General features: G+C 50.5%; 1 protein-coding gene across 2 annotated transcripts; it reads left to right on the top strand.

Annotated features, from left to right (window-relative positions):
• The first annotated feature begins 1,163 nt into the window (after nucleotides 1-1,163).
• SEC61A1 (SEC61 translocon subunit alpha 1) lies at nucleotides 1,164-19,346 on the top strand. Of its 2 annotated transcripts, none has more exons than XM_055343970.1 (12): nucleotides 1,164-1,325; nucleotides 2,212-2,279; nucleotides 4,991-5,056; nucleotides 5,146-5,224; nucleotides 6,179-6,310; nucleotides 8,397-8,506; nucleotides 8,781-8,934; nucleotides 13,320-13,480; nucleotides 14,712-14,909; nucleotides 15,186-15,377; nucleotides 15,765-15,841; nucleotides 17,332-19,346. In XM_055343970.1, exons 1-12 carry the CDS (start codon nucleotides 1,319-1,321, stop codon nucleotides 17,516-17,518), a joined length of 1,431 nt encoding a protein of 476 aa, XP_055199945.1. In that variant the 5' UTR covers nucleotides 1,164-1,318; the 3' UTR covers nucleotides 17,519-19,346. The 2 variants fall into 2 exon arrangements, with proteins under 2 accessions (XP_055199945.1, XP_055199944.1); XM_055343969.1 differs by lacking the exon at nucleotides 1,164-1,325 and adding an exon at nucleotides 2,516-2,643.
• The last annotated feature ends 1,410 nt before the right edge of the window (nucleotides 19,347-20,756 follow it).

Consider the following 20,756-nt stretch of genomic DNA (forward strand, 5'->3'; position numbering starts at 1 on the left):
GCTCTCTGCATGCAGCCTGCTTCTCCTTCTGCCCGTGTCTCTGTCTCTCTCTGTGTGTCTCTACGAATAAATAAATAAAATATCTAAAAAAAAGAAAAAGAAAAATAGCAATCCCTAAATTAATATTACAAAAAAGCATCTTGCCACATCTGCACCTCCAACTTACATCAGTGCAGGTCATGATTTAGCTCCCTGAAACCTTCTCTAATCCCCAGCCAGCGTCGCCCACCTCCTCTTCCTCTTGACCACAATATAAAGCGTCTCGTTTCTCTTATACTTCTCACATGCTACCCTGTAATTATACATGGCTCGAAAATCAACTCCAAACTTCCCGTCTAGCATACCTTGCCCCAATCATTATCCCCCACGAACATTAAATCCTACTGTTTCCCCTTCACATGGGCTATGGCCCAGCCAAACAGGGCACCTTCCAGCACAGATCTTGGGCGGTCATAACGCCAAGCCTTGCTCAAAAAGTCTTCCTTAACTGGGAGCACCTCCTCCCTCTTTTCTTGTCGCCGGAATCCGTCAAGGTCTGACACAAAAGCAACTCTCCCGGGAGGCCCCGAGCTGCCCCAGTTCTCCGCCCGGCTGTCTCTCCAGGAACTCATCCCGGGGGTCCTCAGATGGCAGGACCCGGCAGGAGTCATCTCCGACACCCCGTGCCCGGACAGGCCTCCGGGTTTGCTGAATGACTCAACCATCGGGGCTGTTCCGTTGGCCTGGGCAGCCGGGCACCTGCTAGCAGCTGGGCATTTCGGTTTTCTCCGGGACACTGGCTCCTGATCAAAGGAGCTCACGCTCTACCCACTGATTCAGAGGTCTAGGAACTAGGAAGGGCACAGAAGTGACCGGGGACACCGCCCGGCTCGCGGGGCTGCAGGCTTCCGCCCTTTGCCGCAGTTTCTCCACCCGCCCGCACGCGCCCAGCCTGCAGAGCCGTGACGCACGGGCACCACGCCCGGGCTCCGGCAGGGCGGCTCAGCCACACGCTTCCGATCCCGGCGTGCCCCGCCCGGCGTCTCGCACCCTCTTCCCGCGAGGCCGCAGGCGCCCAGGGGCATGCCGGGAGTTGTGGTCTCGGAGGCGGCGGCGGCGCCGCGCCACGGCCCGCAGCGCGTGGCAGGAAGCGGAAGCCGCTTGCGGCCCGCCCCCGGCCCCGCCCCGCGCCGCGCCGCGCCGCTCGCCGCGGTGCTAGCACTGACGTGTCTCTCGGCGGAGGTGAAGCTCTCCGGCGCGGGCTGGGCCGCGGGCAGCGTCGCCTCGCTTGGGACGGAGTGGAGCAGGAGCGGGACCCGGAGTCCGAGCAGCCGCCGCCATGGCGAGTGAGTTCCCCAGGCAGCCCCGGCAACGCCGGGAAGGCTCAGATCCCCCTTCCCCTCACCGGTCCGGGCGAGTGGCCACCCCTGGGCCCGCCCAGGTCCCAGCGGACTGAGGCGCCCCTCTCCTCGGGGGGTCCCCGCGCGCCCCGGTCCTCCCTCCGCGGTGGGGGGGTCCCCGCGCGCCCCGGTCCTCCCTCCGCGGTGGGGGGGGTCCCCGCGCGCCCCGGCCCTCCCTCCGCGGTGGGGGTCCCCGCGCGCCCGGCCCTCCCTCCTCCGGGGGGGGTCCCCGCGCGCCCCGGTCCTCCCTCCGCAGTGGGGGGGTCCCCGCGCGCCCCGGCCCTCCCTCCGCGGTGGGGGTCCCCGCGCGCCCGGCCCTCCCTCCTCCGGGGGGGGTCCCCGCGCGCCCCGGTCCTCCCTCCGCAGTGGGGGGGTCCCCGCGCGCCCCGGCCCTCCCTCCGCGGTGGGGGTCCCCGCGCGCCCGGCCCTCCCTCCGCGGTGGGGGTCCCCGCGCGCCCCGGCCCTCCCTCCTCCGGGGGGGTCCCCGCGCGCCCCGGCCCTCCCTCCGCGGTGGGGGTCCCCGCGCGCCCCGGCCCTCCCTCCTCCGGGGGGGTCCCCGCGCGCCCCGGCCCTCCCTCCGCGGTGGGGGTCCCCGCGCGCCCCGGCCCTCCCTCCTCCGGGGGGGGTCCCCGCGCGCCCCGGTCCTCCCTCCGCGGTGGGGGGATCCCCGCGCGCCCCGGCCCTCCCTCCTGGGAGGGGGTCCCACGCGACCCCGTGGTCTGCTCCCCGAGTCGTCCTCACCCTGGGCCGAAGGCTTCCCCAGGGACGGGGGGCAGGGGGGGGGGGAGAGTTCCTACGTGCCCTAACTCTGCTTTTGTCTCTCCCATCAAAGTCAAATTTCTGGAAGTTATCAAGCCCTTCTGTGTCATCCTGCCAGAGATTCAGAAGCCGGAGAGGAAGGTAAGTTCCCCAAATCGCTGTCCAAGAAGGTTTGGTGAACTGTCAGGGCGCTGGAAGTTTACAGTACAATTAAAAATGGCTTCCACAGGCCAGATGGAAACTTGTCTCCCATCCCTCCCTCCTGGAGTGTAGTTGTGTATACTCCTGGGCTTGTTGGAAGGTGACCTGGTTGTGTGGGAATTTCCACGAAAACCATGGTGCTTTATTTGGAGCATCTTTTGTGGCTGTTACTCCAGCAAACAAAGCCTCCAGTTCGCCCTGTCCCAGAAGTGGATCTCTGCCGTGAATGAATGAGGCCTCACAGCTTCAGGGCACCCGGATTGAGTTACCTTTACTTCTTCACCTCCAACAGCAGTGCTTCGTGGTTGGTTTTGTTTTGTTTTGTTTTTTCCAGGGGAAGCTCTTAGTATGCATGTGCTAAAGCTACGTCACTTCATCCTGCACAAATGAATTAGGACTGTGACAGTCTCCATAAATGGTACAGAGAAAAAAGGCATTTTGTGAATGCTGCTTTTTACAGCAGACACATTAAAACATGAGAAGATAAAAATGTAGAACCTTTATCATAATTTCTGCTCCTACACTGCTACAGCCCAGGATAGTGAGTGTTGCCAATGTTAGTGAAGCTGTTAAACAACGAGGAAGTTTTATTTAGATTCTTGCATTCAAGAGAATGAATAGTAAAATATTTTTGTCTCTAGGTTTTTTTTCAGGCTATTCATGCTTTCACATATACATACCTTACTTGACATCAATATGGACATTTATGTTCTTGAAGTCTACTTTTTTTTTTAATTTATAATCATGTTGTATAAGTGCTGCACATACACGCTACCCTTGATGGGCAAAATACAAAGTTGTTCCCTCCAGCCCTACCCCCAGCATAATAGAAAGGGTACAGCTCTGTAGGTAGACGAGCCTAGGACCCAGTCATCACAAACCTCTTAATAGCTGTCTGACCTTGCCCTTGTAAGTGAGTGTGATAGATGGAGCAATGGAAGTAAGTTTAGCAGTGGCTCAGGAAGGGATTAACTCTGGAAGATATGGTTGCTGATGGTTTTAGTGGAAGAGTAGAAGTTTTTTGAGGAGAGGGAAAGGAACTTGAGGTATAAGGAATATACAGTGCACAAAGCAGACGAGCAGCTGGGAGGGTGTTAGCTGTAGTTCTGTATTGTTAGAACCTGAAGGGTCATGGGGAGCAGGGGAAGGGCCAGCTGATTAGAAAATGTTTTGGAAGTTGGTAAAATTTAGAGTGTTTTAGAGGCTTTTGCAACAGAGGGTGTCTGGGTGGGCTAGGAGATAAGGACGGATTCAAAAGCTATTTCAAAGGTAATGTAGACAGGCCTGACATAAAGAACTTTGAAGTTTTGCTGTGAATTTGGCTGCATCCGGGAGAGGAGACTTGGTTATTAAGAAATGAGAAGTCTTGTGAAAATTGGCTGCTTTTTTTCCCTATAACGAATCCTTCCAGCATAGGCCTTTGTGTTCTGGTTAGCCTGAGGTGGTGTTGCCTTCCCTTGGCCTCCTAATTCTTGGTGCCATGAGATGACAGGTGGGAAGGGGAGCATTCTCCAGAGGAAGAGGGGTTCTGTGAGCTCACCCCAGCTTCATGTGGAGCATCTGACCCTGGGTGCCCACCGCCTCTGTGTAGCAGTCTCGCTGGGGCCTGCCTAAAGTGACAGTCACGGAAGACCTCAACTTCTGACCAGAAAACCAGACTGACTCAGAGCCCACGTAGACTTCAGAGTTGTCTTCCCCTCCAGTTAAAAAGTACTTTTCCAGAGCACAATTCTGTTCACTTAACACTGTTGCTCAGAAGTATTTCTGGTATCAAAAATCCTCAGTCCGCACAATAATTACGTTGTTTTTAAGCTCTTTCAAGCCCTTCTTGTAGGATAGGCAGCAAGTAGTAGGGAAGGCAGTCAGTTGTAGAGGCAGAACACCCGGAAAAGCTGCCAGTGCTATGTGGTACCAGAAGGCGAGCATTCTAGATTTTTCTGATGGCACTTGCTAGCCATCTATAAAATGATGCCCAGTAGTTACCTGGCTTACCTATATACCCAAGAGATGTGAAAAGCCTTAAGTATCAGTGCTATTAGTAGGCAGTGAGTACATTAAAGGTGCAGCTCTCCTTGCCTCCCCCCCCCCCCGCCCAGTATTTTTTATTATGTTGTTTTACTCTTAATTCATAGCAAGTACACTGTCAATCCTATCACACGTTGCAAATTAGTCAACTACAGAATTGCAAGGTTTTATCAACTTCAAAACCTTTTTGAATGAGAAGTGATCATTTCCTGATTGTAAGGACTGGTCTGGGTTAGGAATTCCTTGCTGTTGCAACATTGTTTGATCTGGGGTCTGATCCCAAACTGTTAATGCTGGTGGTTAAGAGCAGAGGGCTTGCTCTCAAAATTCATTTCAGCTGTGGGATTTGGGAAACATTAGCTTTCCTAAGACTCTCTCTTATTGTAAAGATAACACTGTGTGATACAAGGATCCAGTGAGATGGTACATGTGAAGGTCTCTGCTTAACTGCTTTGTGTGTAGAAAGCATGCAATACACGGATTTAGGTTTCAGTGCTTGTTTTTGGTGCATGGTTTGGCGTGTTCAAGGCTCACTTCTCTGGTGAACAGAGAAAGGGGTCCGATTCATCATTTCTGTTAATTTGCTAATGTAAATAACTGCCTTAATGTATTCTCTTCCACTATAGATTCAGTTTAAGGAGAAAGTGCTATGGACTGCAATTACCCTCTTTATATTCTTAGTATGCTGCCAGGTAAGCGCAGTTCCCTTTCCAGAATTGGGGTGGGGATGAGAGCAGGCTGGAGGTAAATATGCTGACTCTTTTTCTCTGCTTGTTTCTAGATCCCCCTGTTTGGTATCATGTCTTCAGATTCAGCTGACCCTTTCTACTGGATGAGAGTGATTCTGGCCTCTAACAGAGGTAGGACTCTGGCCATCCGCACCTCTCTGCAATGTGGATTTGACTGGCCTCCTTCAGTTAAATTACAGGCTTTGGCTTTATGTGGAATTCAGAGAGTCTTAGGGAAGAAAGTTCGTGTGCTGTGCTGAATAGCCTGAGCAGATGCCCAATTCATATCATCACATTCAGAATTGCATTTATTGCAACACAAAACCTGTAATAACAAGATAAGTCTAGGTTGTAGAGGATAAAAAGAACATGGAAAAACTAGAATGTTTTTTAAACAACTGAAATGATGACATTTGTACGGATCTTTCTCCTGTTTGGATAACATTCTTTAGAATGTGTGATTTATTTCCAAGCCACATCTTTTTCATATCTATAGGTTATGTATACATGTCCAAAAAAAAATACATAACGATGTTTTGTATACTCTAAACCGTTACCTATGAGGGGAGGATTTTGAATGTTTATGTTGATACTGCTTTTGATTAACTCGCTTTTTAAACATAGTTCAAATTAAGTTCTAAATCAGTTGGAAGTATAGTTCATTTTAGCATAAAGGAAATAGAGGTTTATTCACAACTAGATATAATGGTAGAGACCTTCTTTCCAAACTTTGGAAATTATTTGAATGTTATCCTTTCTTATTAAGTGATGAAGAGACGAACCTTTCTTATCTCTGTAAAACCAGAATGAATATGTTTGGACTGAATTTAAAAGCAGTCATCTGTTTAAATGCCACATGACTTCCTAAACAGAGTAAGATGTTGCCTAGCAGACTGAACAGAATGAATTGAATTATACTCTAATTGTTGATATTTTGGGATTATTCTCGAAGTTAAATGCTGCTGGCAAACTGAAACTAGAGTTGTATACATGGTACACTGTCAAATTTTGCTCATTCATTTTCTTAATGATGTGTTGCTTTTCCAAGCTCATACTGGCTGTGTTTTGCCTTCCCCTTTCTTCAAGGCACATTGATGGAGCTGGGTATCTCTCCCATTGTCACCTCTGGCCTCATCATGCAGCTCTTGGCTGGTGCCAAAATAATTGAAGTTGGTGACACCCCAAAAGACCGAGCCCTCTTCAATGGAGCCCAGAAGTGTAAGTGAGATTTTGAATAATGTTCACATGTCTGTAGGTGAGAATTCAAATTTGCTGTCAGGTTGAGGGCATCAAAACAGGTTTTTTTGTACATGGTAACCTCCTTGGCCCACCAACCCTGTAGGTGTACTGTGGGCTGTGTTAGTGAGGGAGCACTTGGACAGGCTGGACAAGGCAGGGAGGAGGGTGTCATGGGCCTGAGATGCCGTGTGATCAAGGGGAAGGAGCAAGGCTTCGAGATCTCCCCCTCCACTAGCCACAATTTCCTTACCCACTTGAAGGACAACTTCAGAGTTGTTGTGAGAATTCTATTGAAGAGTGTGTGTAAAATTTCTGTCAGTGCCTAGCATACAGTAGTTACGCAACAAGTGGTGTTCTCTCTCTTCTGGGAGTTTGAAAGGCTTCAGCTCAGGAGAAAGGGATCCTCTTGTACAGCTCTGCTATTCCCTGGCTCTGTCATTGGACAGAGTTTGATGACTGCTCTGAAGTTTCAGTCTCTTCATCTGTAAAAGTGAGATTAATAATGGCATTTTCTTTATAGCAAATAACGTGTTACTGGTAATAGTAACCAGTCCTCCGAATTAACCATGTGCGGCCTCTGGCTGTGAAGTGAAATGTATTAATTAGGAAATGACACTTAGAGTTGCCTACACAGCCATGTTTTCCTCCACACCAGCATGTTTTACAGATCTTCTGAAGTTGGTCAGTAAGTGACCAAGTGAGAAAGACTAACTCAGTTCAAACTTGTCCATTTCAGGCACAAATCAGGATTTAAAAATAGATACATGTTACTTTTCAAAAGCACAGATCAGGGATCCCTGGGTGGCACAGCGGTTTGGCGCCTGCCTTTGGCCCAGGGCGCGATCCTGGAGACCCGGGATCGAATCCCACGTCGGGCTCCCGGTGCATGGAGCCTGCTTCTCCCTCTGCCTATGTCTCTGCCTCTCTCTCTCTCTCTCTGTGACTATCATAAATAAATAAAAATTAAAAAAAAAAAAAAAAGCACAGATCAGCTATTTTCTTTTCTCTTTGGTCTTGGACGGTTTGTTGAAATTTTTGTTTTAAGGCATCAGTTTTATTAGGTACTTTTTTTAAAAACTCAAATGGAAATTATCTGATAGACACTTTGAAGTAAAGTTGTATGTTATGTGCAAACTAAGCAGAAAAGGTGAAACTGAATCCTAAATCCATCTAGTATTGTGGAACCAGTAAAAACCTGTGCATTCCATTGTGCCAAACAACAGAGTCTAATGAGCTACAAGAAACAAAGACACATGCAGAAAGGAAACTGTCTCTTCAGCCAGAAGAGCTTCATGGCTGAGGAAATGGGACTAGTAACTAAATTGACTGCATTGTGAGGCTTTTCCTTTAAAAGCACATTAACTTACAAGCTGGGAAGGGATCACTTCATCTCAGAGTTAATGTTCAGCGTTCTGGACCCAGACCTGGGTGATGGGTCTGAAGAAGGCCCAGCCAAGGAGCTCTCCAGAGCCCAAGCGATCTGACCAGAGTTTGGGTGCTACAGATCGGCACTCACCAGATCACATACGTCTGGATGTCGTCTTCCCTTGTGCCCAGACTCACCTCTCATAAGAACCAAATTAGTATGTTTCTGGGTTTTTTTTTTAAATATTTTATTTAGTTATTTGACAGAGAGAACACAAGCAGGGAGGAGAAGCAGAGGGAGAGGCAGGCTCCTCGCTGAGCCGGGGGCCCAAAGCAGAGCTTGATCCTAGGACCCTGGGATCATGACCTGAGCCAAAGGCAGACCCTTAACCGACTGAGCCACCCACGCATCCCAGTTAGTACATTTTAGCTCTTTCTCCTGCTGCCAGTGAAAGGAAGGTGAATTTAGGAGACGCTGAAAATGAAGAGCTTGCAGGCTAATGTTAGAAGGCATATGAGTTCTCTTGTACTTTGGCTACGGGGCCTGCTGAGTGTTCCCTGACCCAGCTCCTTGTGGGCAGTGTCCATATTCATCCCTGTCATCCTCCTTTGTGCCTGGCCACAGTAGGTGTTCCATAACTGTTCTCTCCAGAACCGTGTGGCATCCCACTTGAGAACACCATTTTCTTGTGATTTCCAGTATTCGGCATGATCATTACCATCGGCCAGTCCATCGTATATGTGATGACGGGAATGTACGGAGACCCTTCTGAAATGGGTGCTGGAATCTGCCTGTTAATCACCATCCAGGTAATTGCTGCTCTGATGTATCCCCCTCACACTCAGACTGCCCCAATAACAAATCTGAGGCATGCATAAAAGAAGCATGAGAAGAAACCAGAGTACCTTTCTGAGTTCACCAGAGGAAGGCTCTACTCTCTGAGGTCTGCTCTGCTTCTAGCATTTAGATTGGAGAAGCTCGTTAATGCAGAAGGAAGGACCCAGGCCCTTGAAGAATAGTAATACATAGTCTGTTTGGATTTCTTTTTTTTTTTTTTCCCCTTTTCATTTTAAATTTTTACAGCTCTTTGTTGCTGGCTTAATTGTCTTGCTTTTGGATGAACTTCTGCAAAAAGGGTACGGCCTGGGCTCTGGAATCTCCCTCTTCATTGCCACTAACATCTGCGAGACCATTGTTTGGAAGGCGTTCAGCCCCACCACCGTCAACACCGGCAGAGGTAAGGGCCCTGGCCTTCCCTGGGGACAGGGTTTAGTAAAGAGTACCAACATGCACAAAGCAGGAAACAAGTTCTTCTGTTCCAAGGAAGGATTATGTTAGTTTTAGGTACATCTCTTCTGATTTTTTTTTTAATTGATAACATTTCTTTTTTTTATTTAATAAATTTTTTATTGGTGTTCAATTTGCCAACATATAGAATAACACCCATTGCTCATCCCATCAAGAGCCCCCCTCAGTGCCCGTCACCCAGTCACCCCCACCCCCTACCCACCTCCCTTTCTATCACCCCTAGTTCGTTTCCCAGAGTTAGGAGTCTCTCATGTTCTGTCTTCCTTTCTGATATTGGTCTCCATTTCTGATAAAAATGAGTGGGAACACTCATTTTTTCTCCCTTCACCTTTATTCCCTTTCACTATTATTTATATTCCCCAAATGAATGAGACCATATAATGTTTGTCCTTCTCCGATTGACTTACTTCACTCAGCATAATACCCTCCAGTTCCATCCACGTCGAAGCAAATGGTGGGTATTTGTCGTTTCTAATGGCTGAGGAATATTCCATTGTATACATAAACCACATCTTCTTTATCCATTCATCTTTTGATGGACACCGAGGCTCCTTCCACAGTTTGGCTATTGTGGACATTGCTGTCTTCTGATTTTCCTGTGTGTATCTGCAGTTTTTGTTTTTTAAAGTAACCTCTACAGAATTTTTTAATCATAGGTAGGTTCATGCTCATAAAGGTGTATAACTTTAATTTTTCATGTGAATATTTCATGGACATTTGCCATGCTGGAATACATAATTATGCCTCCCTTTTCTTCAGCACAGCATGGACTTCCATTGCACAGATGAAGCAACATTTATTATAACCAGTCTTCTTGTGATGGACATTGAGGTTGATTTCACTGTTGTTGCAACAGTGAAATAGTGCACATCCTCACACATTCATCTTTATATATCCTGGCAGTCACTCATAGTGAATAGTTTTCTAAAAATGAGATTCTGGAACCAGTGCACTTGGTCATGCAAGGGACAGTTTTGGGAAAGAGGCCTGAGCTTGGAACTCACTGGGTTTAAGTCCTGAATGTTGCTGATGATAGTTTTGTGGCCTTGGGCCCATTCCTCTGACTGTGAGCCGTGGTGGGTGCCATGATCAATGAGAAATAACATAAAATTCTATGATGCCTGGCTCAAAGTAGATGCATGTTGTATGTAAGTGTTCTATGTTATATGCCTACAAAGAAGGGGAATCTTGTTACAGGGAGTGTTTTTAATAAAACTTTCTAAGCACTTAGGGAAGTATGATGTATTAGGAAAATCAAGTTTTTTTCACCATGAAATATGTTATTTACTCCAAAGAGTCCCATGAGAAACACAGGTTCATGCATATTTGAGTATTTTTTTTTTTTGAATTGAATGTTGCTGGAAACAGTCCCTAGCCCTCCAGAGACTACATGATCTCATTAGTGAGACTCAAAAGTAGGTCCCTGGACAAATGAAGGCTACATGCACCCAATAGATCACAAGGAAAAGTGTAGCTTGACATAGGAAATGTGAGAAGAGCCTCAGAGAGGAGGGGACAGGAGCAAACTTGGTTCCTCCCTGGGCACTTCCTGGAATTTTAGGAAATCCAGCACAAATTGGGAGAACCTAGAGGTTGGAAGGCAGGGTGATTTTAGGGATGAGTGTGAAAAGGCAGGAGGGGTCGTAGGGGTTCAGGTGTGTGAAGACAGTCACTATAACTGGCCTGGGGGCACCCTGAAGAATGAGGGATACTGGAGTGGGGGCTGGGGGACCAGAAGAGGAGGAGTCAGTAAAGGCCAAGGCACCACCTTCTTTCAGGAGCAGGCCAGTGAGGCAGTGGGGCTTAGAGCATGGAAGGAATGATTCATCCTGGATTGAAGGGAAGTATGGGCAGACAACACAGCCCGGTAGCTGTTCCGTTGTTCAACTTTGACAAACCAGCCTTTCATGGGAAGCACAGGGCGAGGGCATGAGGAGAAAAGAATATATAAGAGACAAGACAAAGGAGGTGGTTTTTTTCAAGGGTGATGGAAAATCAAAGAGCAAAGTTGTTTGTGGCTTTGAAATAGAAGTGTGGCACTGTCAACTGGGAGTGTTTGGGACTAAGCCGGAGAGAAGGCACGGCCAAGAAGGCTCACGCCAAGCCATGTGTGTGGGCAGCAAGTGTTGTCATGAGAGCTGAGGGGCGAAGGAGTAGGGAAGACTGGGGTCACGATTGCTGAACCCTAGAGGAGGGCAGAGGTCCTGAAGATCACAGGGCTGAGAAGTCAGCATGGCAGCACACCTGGAACCCTGCTGCAGTGTGGATTTGTGCACATGGAAACATGTTCGTGACCCTGACCCTCTCAGGCCTGGAGAACAGCCTGCCATTCGTTGGGCAAATGGCAGTAGCAGGGACCGTACAGGTACAGATGTGCCTCTGCCCCTGAAGTACCTCTAAGCACTCAGAAGCTCTGTCTTGTTCCCAGAGATGCAGCAGGGGTGAATTTTGAGAAACGATTATGTTAAAAATTAAGAGGAGAATTAGAGCTTAACCCTGGCATTGCCCTTCTTTTAGCAAACCCATACCCAGCACCTCTGAAGGGCCAGGGGCCATACTCAGCACTGGGAGTACGAAGTGAGCTGGATGCTCCCCATGTCAGGTGATACAGCAGGCACCACGGGGGACAGCAAGGCAGAGAGAGATGGGAATGCCGGGACGGTTGACATGGGCTTAGTCTGGGGGTTCAGGGAGACCGCCTCTCAGCCTCCGCCGCCGCTCCCTGTTGGAACAAAGTCCTGCAGAGGGGAGAGAGCCTTGCAACTGGAGGTGGGGGGGGGGATGTCCCATGTGGAGGGAAGAGGCAGGTGCAGAGGCCCTGAGGTGGGAATATAGCTGGTGTTCAAGGCCGGTGTGGAATTAAAGGGGAGAGGAGTCAGAGCTGAGATTGGGGGCCTAGGGGTAGGTAGGGATGGTGCTGACAGAGGGCATGAGGGACAAATTCATCCTTCCCCAGCATCATCCTCTGTAAAGTCAGCGCTTGTCCTGGCTCCAGCTCTAAGATCCCTGAACCCTGTACACTGGGAAGACAGGACACTACTGTCACGAGCCTGGGAGGAGGGATGAGAGGGGACTGAGGACAGCATCGGGGTGAGGTGAGGAATTACAGGTGGCACAGCATGTCTCTTTCGGAGAACCCACATTCCAGAAGAGGTTGGTGGTGGTACCCATTAGATAGTTGGTTTAAAGTGTCGTCTTGAGATAGTCCAGGAAAAGCAGCAGGTGTCATATGGTAGAAACTTGAGCCAATGCCATAGCGGGACAGCCTCAAGGCAGAACTCCCACTGCTGTTACCACTACCCCTGTACCTGCCCTTGGAGACCTTGGCTCTAGACACGGCATTAGCCTCATGGGTGTGTGCCAGACTTCAGTCAAGAGATAGAATGTCCTGGGTTAGCAAAGATGATGCAGTAATGCAGCGCTCTTGTTTTTTGCTTTAGCTTTTGTTTGTTTAACTCAGATGAATTTCTCCTAAATTGAGATACCTCAGGGCACCTCTGCCTTTGTCTCAGGTCATGATCTTAGCGTCCTGGGATTGGGCCTGTGTCAGGCTTCTTTTGCTCTCTGTATCAAATAAATAAATCTTAAAAAAAAAAAAATGGGGAAGAAGGAAATAAGGAAAGAACGAAAAAGAAAAAAATTCTAGGCCTTCCTCATGCCCTGTGCTCCCCAGGGTCCTCTCACTTGTCAGCTCTGCTGCTTGCGCCTCAGGTCAAATTCCTATTCTCACTCTTCCTTCAGCCTCTGGTAAGCTCAGTCGGCTTCACGGCCATGGTTTTCTGGCTCTGTTACTGGCCTGCCTCCTTCCACACCCTCTCAGGGAAGGGCGTAAACTCAATTTGGATCTGCCAGATGGTGGGCACACATGTGGTCCATTCTACTTGGCCATCGGTGTAGGGAGCAGAGCCCGAGCCCCGCTTGTAAGGGGTGGCCTGCACCTTGGAGCTGCTGATGCTCGGACTGCCGGAGCATTTCCAGGAAGAGGATGTGGCAGCGTGGAGCCCCCTCCTGGGCGGAGGTCCCGCTGGAGTTCAGCCGACCCTGCCTTTATGATTTTGTAATTGCATGTCATGCCGCATAGCTGATAGCCCTTGACTCAAAGAATTGAGATCAATTAATCCAAAAGGTAGAGGAGCCCATTTCTGCAAGTTGCAATCTTTACAAAAGAAATAGAAGGGAGGAGAGAACTCTCTCCCTGTGGTTATGGTTCATTTCTGGGAATGGTAGGACTTACTATTTTTGGCCACTAAGATCTTTAGAGCTAAATTTAGTTGGTGGTTTGTTTCTTTGCCTCATGTCTTCCTTCGCCAACAGGAATGGAATTCGAAGGCGCCATCATTGCACTGTTCCATCTCCTGGCCACACGCACAGACAAGGTCCGAGCCCTTCGAGAGGCCTTCTACCGCCAGAATCTTCCCAACCTCATGAATCTGATCGCCACCATCTTTGTCTTTGCAGTGGTGATCTATTTTCAGGTGCGCCCAGATCTCAGCATGGCAACTTTTGACTGTCTGCATTGAAGTGTCATAGTGCCTTGGTGTACAGGTCCCACACCCACACCACATCTCGTACTGAAATGAGATGGCATTTGAAGGATGCAGGTCCTGTGCGAGCGGGACAGGTGCCTCCTACTGAGTCGGGACTTGCTAGAACTAAGCGCAGTTGAGGCAGAGCTAACATTTCTGGAATTGTATTTCTTTGGGTTGAGCCCGTCAGCAGATAGAGAAACTATATTTATATTTTTAAGTTCTTAGTTGAAGAGAAGTGAAAATTCAGTAAGCAAACTGTAACACCTCGTCTCTGTCTTCCCCAAAATTTGTATCCTCATTGCTGCAGGAACCTCATCTTGGGAAAGGCCTTCCTTTTACCTTTCAAATCATTAGTCTGTGTGTCATTTGTTTCTGAACAAGAGACCTGAACCGCTGATTGCTTTTCTGTTGTCGAATTAATCTTTGTATTTTTTGATCAGCTACTTTGTATTCTAATATTTATTGACAAGAAGAGACAGCAGTTGAGAGACGCTTGTTAAATGCTTGTTGGAAAGGTATTTAAACCAGGCAAATGGTTTGTCCGAGGAGCAGACAGTTCCATTCCTTTGGCTAAGACTGAGATGCCTCATTACTAACAAGCGGACTCTTTAGGGGCTTGGCAAGTATTTGCATTTGAAGCATGAAGATTTTATTTTACATCTTAGATATTCTGAGCCCTGTTCTATACACTGGGAGTTTGTGAAAAAGACACTCTTCCTCCAGAGGTTTCAGAGGGGGAGGTTGTATTCTTAAAAAGCTTGGCTTTTCTGCTTTTGATTAGAAACCTCCTGAACAGCTATTCTGGAGTGTGAGGCAGGTGCTGTAGTGGCATCATCTTGGGGCCACTGAAAGCATAGGCGGGGAAACACTGCTAGGTTGGGCATGTGTCCTTCAGGCTTTTCTGTATATTCTACACAGACGTGGCTATAACATACTGGACTTTGGGTTTTGACAAAAATGGGATGATCTCTGCTGGGCTTTGGTGCATTTTTAAGCCAGTATTTCTGGGAGCCTTCTGTTCATAGGCTCCCAGATGCAGAGATGGGTGAGGCAGACGATCAAGAGCCCTGGAACCGAAGCTTGGAGCCAGCTCCCTGGCACTGTCCCCTGCTGGGCTGGGCTTCTAGGCCTTGGGCCGGATGAGGCAGTGAAAGGCATTCTCTTTTTGGCTTCTCAGGGCTTCCGTGTGGACCTGCCCATCAAGTCAGCCCGTTACCGAGGCCAGTACAACACCTACCCTATCAAGCTCTTCTACACTTCCAACATCCCCATCATCCTGCAATCCGCCCTGGTGTCCAACCTATACGTCATCTCCCAGATGCTGTCCGCCCGCTTCAGTGGCAACCTGCTGGTCAGCCTGCTGGGTACCTGGTCTGTAAGTATGGCTGCTTGAGGCCATCAGTTTTAGCACCTGAGCAGCTTGCATGTTGTGCCTCCATGCATTTTGCTCATGACCCAGTATTTCACCCATAGATATTTTCCAGTCATACCTAGTACAAATCCAGCACGTTCAGTTCCCTTCTCGGTGAGGAACTGTACTACGGGCACTTGAGCAAAATCGTCATCTTTGTTATCTGCTCAGAGCTACTTTTGTCCTGATGCTGAGATGTTAAGAAGTGGCCCTCACAATCATTCTGCATGTCCTTTCCAGGATACTTCTTCCGGGGGCCCAGCACGGGCGTACCCAGTGGGTGGCCTTTGCTACTACCTGTCCCCTCCAGAATCTTTTGGCTCCGTGTTAGAAGACCCTGTCCATGCTGTGGTGTACATAGTGTTCATGCTCGGCTCGTGTGCGTTCTTCTCCAAAACCTGGATTGAGGTCTCGGGCTCCTCTGCCAAAGATGTAAGTATAGGTAACAGGAAGTTTCTAGAGAGGTGGTTAGACCAGGAAGGAATAGTCCTGACCCATGACTGGTCTGAGGGGTGTCATTCTAACTAACCCTCTTGCTAAGAAAGCAGGCTGTGAACACCGCAGAGGTTTCATCCTCATCACTGAACCATCAGTGGCCAAAGATAAAGCCCCGTGGTAAATTGGGGCTCGGTTCGGGAAGCTGGGGCCGCCATGTGTGGTTAGGCTTTGTCACGTGACTGCGGCACAGAGTTCCTGTGTGAGCATTGAGGGTGCGGAAGAGGGAAAGCTGGGAGTGTAGAGTCCCACCAGGAGCCCTCTGCCTCCTCTTGGAGTTCAGGTTTCAGATCTAACATCATCTCCTTGGTGGGCGTCATGCAGGTTGCAAAGCAGCTGAAGGAACAGCAGATGGTGATGAGGGGCCATCGAGAGACTTCCATGGTCCATGAACTCAATCGGTGAGTGCTGGCCTCCCAGTTCCCAGACTCTGCTCTGTGGTTTCCTTCCACACCAGGCCTCTGGATCTGGCTTAGGGATTTCTGTCATTAACTCCTACCCTCAGGTAACAGGATAGAAAAGACTCCCATGTCTCTAATTCTTGATGAGCTTGCTAGATGCTGGAGACAGGCTAGAAGGATAAATGCATAGTCTCTCTCCTTGAAGAGGCAGCCGCCAGGGAGCGAGAAGCAGCACACGACCGGAGAGCACAAGAGGGTGTGGGAAAAGTGTGGGCTGTGAGCCAGCCCCTGGGGCACAGGCCTCACTGCCCCCCAACGCCTGTGTCCAGGGGGCTGGTGCCTGAGTGCAGAGGAGCACCGAGGCAGGGTGAGCCTAGTGAGAAGGGGCAGCACCCAGGATCCCTTGAGGAGCTCATTGCTACAGGCAGACCCATCAGAAGGAGAAGGAGAGGAGGCTGACCGCCGAGAGGCTGCTGTGGGAGTTGGGGATGGGAGGTGTCCCCAGTGCCACAGGAACTTGGGACACAGAGAAGAGGCTGGCCAAAGCACTTGGTGAACAGCTAGGTGTCAGGGTATGGGGGAGGAGAAAGCTCCAGGCTGGGCCTTGGGGTGTTCATGTAGCACTTGGCCGTCTGCACCTCCTTTTTGCTTATCGTGGAGCTGCCTCTTGGGCAGCGGGGGTGCCAGTACTAAGTATCTCAAGCTTTTCAAGCCATCAGCCCCTGTCGTGACTATTTGTTTCCTCCACTGCCACTGGGAAGCAGCCACAGACAGTACATACACGAATGAAGGAGGCGGTGTTCCCATAAAACTGTTGACCAGGTCAGATGGCAGACCAGGCTTGTCTGCCTCACCTAAAGGAAGCAGCCAAGGGAAAAGCCAGTGCTGCAAGTTTCAGGTGGTTTTCAGATCTCTAGCAGGAGCATTAGGCAATTTCATTCAGTTTCTTCATAAGATTCTTCTGAGGCCTCTAGATTTATATCACCTCCGGTTGTAATAGATTGCAAACCACTTAGAAAAATTTTCTACTAGCCACAGAAAAAAGGTAGAGAGAGATCTGAAACTAACATTGTATGTAGGTTATATCTTAAAAAGAAAGTAATAAGAAACTGATTGAATTAAATTTAATGATATTTTATTTAAATCAACATGTTTAGAATGTCATTTTAACTTGCAGATGACATAAGATAAAACATAATGAGGTATTTTACATTCTTGTCTTCAAAACCTCATGTGATGTGTTCAGCATCTTGGTCTGGACTAGTCCCATTCGATTAGCCACGTGTAGCTCACGTGGCCCTTACTGGACAGCACAGCCCTAGTCTAGGCCATCGAAGCGTAGGTACAGGTGTAGGGAGGTAGCAGAGTGACTTTGGAGTCAGGTTCCTAATAAGCGGCAGGCATATCGGATGGCCCAGCCCCTTCCCATGGCCAGCCTGGGGGACGGGTCTGCATGGTGGCCCGTGGCTGATGCGTCCCCTGCTCCCCAGGTACATCCCCACAGCTGCAGCCTTCGGTGGGCTGTGCATCGGGGCCCTCTCCGTCCTGGCCGACTTCCTGGGCGCCATTGGGTCTGGAACCGGGATCCTGCTGGCAGTCACAATCATCTACCAGTACTTTGAAATCTTCGTAAAGGAGCAGAGCGAGGTCGGCAGCATGGGCGCGCTTCTGTTCTGAGCCAAGTCTCCCTGGACCAAGGAGAGGGGCCCTGCATGGAATTGCAAGGGAGGGGAACAATGACACCTCACTGTGGGGTGCTCATCGCAGGGAGTGCTGCCGTGGCACCGGGACTTTTAATAATGTTTTTGAATTTCATATTCTTTCATTCCACTTTGTAAAGTGCTAGAATTTTTCAAGTTTGAAATTTTGCTTTTTATTCTGGCATTGGCAAAAAAGAACAGTAGAAGAGAGATTTCTTGAGCTGACTGCCAGAGGTGGGGATGGTAAATGTCCCCAAGTGTCCATGTAACTTTTGTTTTAACCTTTGCACCTGCTCAGTGCCGGAGGCGGCCGCAGTGGTCTGAGCTGTTCCCCCACCAAGGGGATGTCTTTTTTTAAAAAGCACAAACCTCATGGCAGTGTCTCCGTCGTGGCCATAGGGCATGAGGCTAAGAGCAAATCATGTTTTCTGGTGGACGTGGGGAACTCGGTCATGAGTCCCTGTCACAATCAGGGCTAAGAATATCTGGCTTCAAACTGTTTCTCTGGAAGACACCATTGTTTTCCCTTTTTATAAGTAGTTTTTTTAGGAGCAAGCCTCTTCCAAAAGAGAAAGGGATGAGGTTTCCAGAAGACCCTACTGGGCCATCTGTTGATTTTTCTGCATGTGCCTATTGGCTGTTCTGGTTGATGATTCTGGTCGGGCTTTGAGGCTGAAAAGCATGGACTTTGCTTGGCTCCCTCACGTCTGTCTGTAATCGGTTTGCGTCCTCTGAGCAAGTGAGCGAGGCCAGGATTTGCCAGCCTAATAGAGGTGCGCTCGGCCAAGCCCAGTGGACGTTGTATGGAGGAGCCTTGAAGTGATGTGTGTCTGTCCAGTCCTTCTGGTTGTCGCTGGACGGGCCTCCCACTAGCCCCTGGAGGGAAAGACGGCAGCCTAGCTTTCACAGGTCACCGCTACCTCCCAGGCTGAGAACTTCCCATCGTGTTTTTAGCACTTTTTTTATCGTGCCTACGACCCAAATGCATGTAAAGTAAATGACCAGATGCCACCCGTCTCCTCTCAACTTCCATCAGAACCGCCCCGCAGAGAGGAGGGTGCAGGCCCCAGATCCGTGGTGAAATCTGGGTCAGAAAGCTTAGGTTTTTGTTTTGTTTTTAGTAAGTTGCTCCAGCGTTTGATATGAAAAGACTCATGATTGTGTCTAAAGTGAATTGTGTTTGTAGTATCGAGACCTAGGTTGTAGGCATCAGAACCTTTTCTGAGGCCTGTCGGGAGGCTCCTTGGGGGACAGGCAGTGCTGGGCAGCAGGGATAGCAGTCGGGTGTTGTGAGCCTGAGGAGTTCTCCTTGGAGGATGCCCCAGTTCTAAGCAGGGAGCACCTGGGATCCCACCAGCAGCAGGCACGCAGTGGCCTTTGAAGCACAGAGCCACAGTCACCACTCCATAGCGGCAGCAAAGTTGGCACCACCTAAGTCCGACTTCCTAGGACACCTCACTAGCAGCGCTAACCAGGAAACAGACCCACCAAGGGCAAGAAGTGACCCGCCTACAGCCCCCCCAGCAAGTCAGCAGCAGAAGCAGGCTGGGCCCGACAGGTCTGTCGACCCCCCTCCAGTCCAGGGCACTCCACCAGCTAGCTCACACGTGGCCTTGTCAGACCCAGTCCTGAGCGAGACTCACTGCCTCCCTGCAGCACCGGCGGTGGGGCTCCACGTGGTCCGTGGTCCGTGACCGCGGTGGGGGGGCCGACCCCAGCTTCCAGGGGACTGTCACTGTGGATGCCAAAACGGCATAACTGAGTGAAGGTGAATAAGTGACAAATAAAGGCAACTGTTTACGAGCCATTTGGTTATGTTCTCTTGGGTCTCAGCTCCCAGGAAGGCTGGCGAGAGAAGAGCTGGGTGTCCTTCGGGCGTGTGTGGGGCGTGATCAAGCCCTGGCCTCACCTGGGTGCAAGGTCCTCCTCACCAAGGCATTTTGTCCTGGTGGTGGGGTCAGCTGCGTGCCCAGAGTCTTAGTGAAGGGAAACTTGGGGGCCAGGCTGGGCTGGGCTGGCGTGCAGGCCGCCCTGAGGCCTTGCCAAGAACGGGAGAGAGGACCGGGGTACCATTGCCCTTGGCTGTGACCTCCGGCATCCCCGTACATCCAGTCACCGGTCAGCCAGACCCATGGCTAAGCCAGGAGTGTTTCCAGCCTGCCCCAGACCCCAGCCTCCTGTGGGTGGTGGCAGCAGACGGGATGGTGCTCCCCTGGAATGGGCCATGCAGAAGGCTCCCCCGAGGGTGTCCACTCCAAGGGGAACAGCAGACTACGTTTCCAGGGTAACAGGAGACAAAACTCCCCTCTCGCCTGAGTTTTGGAGCCAACAGGCTTGTCCCAGACAGCCTCGCCCAAACGCTCTGTCACGGCCCCAGCCAGGCGCTTCCCGTGACTCCCAGGAGACAGGTGGGCCTTCCCTAGCTGGGTGGTCCGGGGGACAGCCTTAGGCTTCGTCTTAAAGAACTTCAGATTTCTGAGGTGGCCTTGGGCCAGGGCAGGACGTACCTCGGGGCCCACCAGAGGGACAGGTGTCCGAGCACTGCCGTCACCACCAAGCCTGCACCCCCACGAGGTGTGCGGCAGGCGGCCCCGTGCCCCCTCTGGCCTGCTGGCCACCGGGACAGCTCAGACCCAGGGCAGGAGCCAGGTAAGTAGACTGCGGAATGCCCAGGCCGGCAGGAGACCCGGCCGTGACACCCGGAAACTCAAGTCGGGAGCTCCCCGCCCAGAGAAGCACCTCACGCTCTCGCGGCCATGACCGTGGCTCACCTGACGCAACGTGGGGCCGCCTCCTACCAGGTGGGAAGGCCTGTTCTTTCCCCTTGGGGCTGGCCCTGTGCTGGCCACTTGCCACAGTGACCTCTGTGTTCCCCCACCCCCAAGCCACGGGAGGCCTGGGAAGAAACCACTTTCTCCCCATTTGGTGCAGAAAGAGGCGCGGGGAGATGCAGTGTGACCAGATGTCCCACAGCCACCTAGTGGCAGTCGAGACGAAGCCCAGGACACTGTTCCTGCCCCAAGCTCCCGCGTGGCTGCTGGGCCTGCCTAGGGTACCTGTGCAGGTACCTGTGCGAGGGGCGTCACTGGGGCCGGGATGAGGGCTTCGGAACCCGCCCCCTCCCAACAGCTTCCTCTGCTGAAGTCAGCCGGGAGCCTGCCCTTGTCTGGCCCCGCAGCCCATGCCCGCCCGGCTAGAAGTCCTCGGGGGATCAG

Source organism: Nyctereutes procyonoides, unplaced genomic scaffold, assembly GCF_905146905.1.
Source record: "Nyctereutes procyonoides isolate TBG_1078 unplaced genomic scaffold, NYPRO_anot_genome, whole genome shotgun sequence".
Classification (NCBI taxonomy): Eukaryota; Metazoa; Chordata; class Mammalia; order Carnivora; family Canidae; genus Nyctereutes; species Nyctereutes procyonoides.

Bases quoted from the DNA above. Each gene is read 5' to 3' on its own strand.
- SEC61A1 (XM_055343969.1), top strand. From the start codon at position 2,566: ATGAATGAGGCCTCACAGCTTCAGGGCACCCGGATTGAGTTACCTTTA. The intron at 8,507-8,780 runs GTAATTGCTGCT...AAATTTTTACAG, and splicing joins GCCTGTTAATCACCATCCAG to CTCTTTGTTGCTGGCTTAAT. The intron at 15,842-17,331 runs GTGAGTGCTGGC...CCTGCTCCCCAG, and splicing joins ATGGTCCATGAACTCAATCG to GTACATCCCCACAGCTGCAG.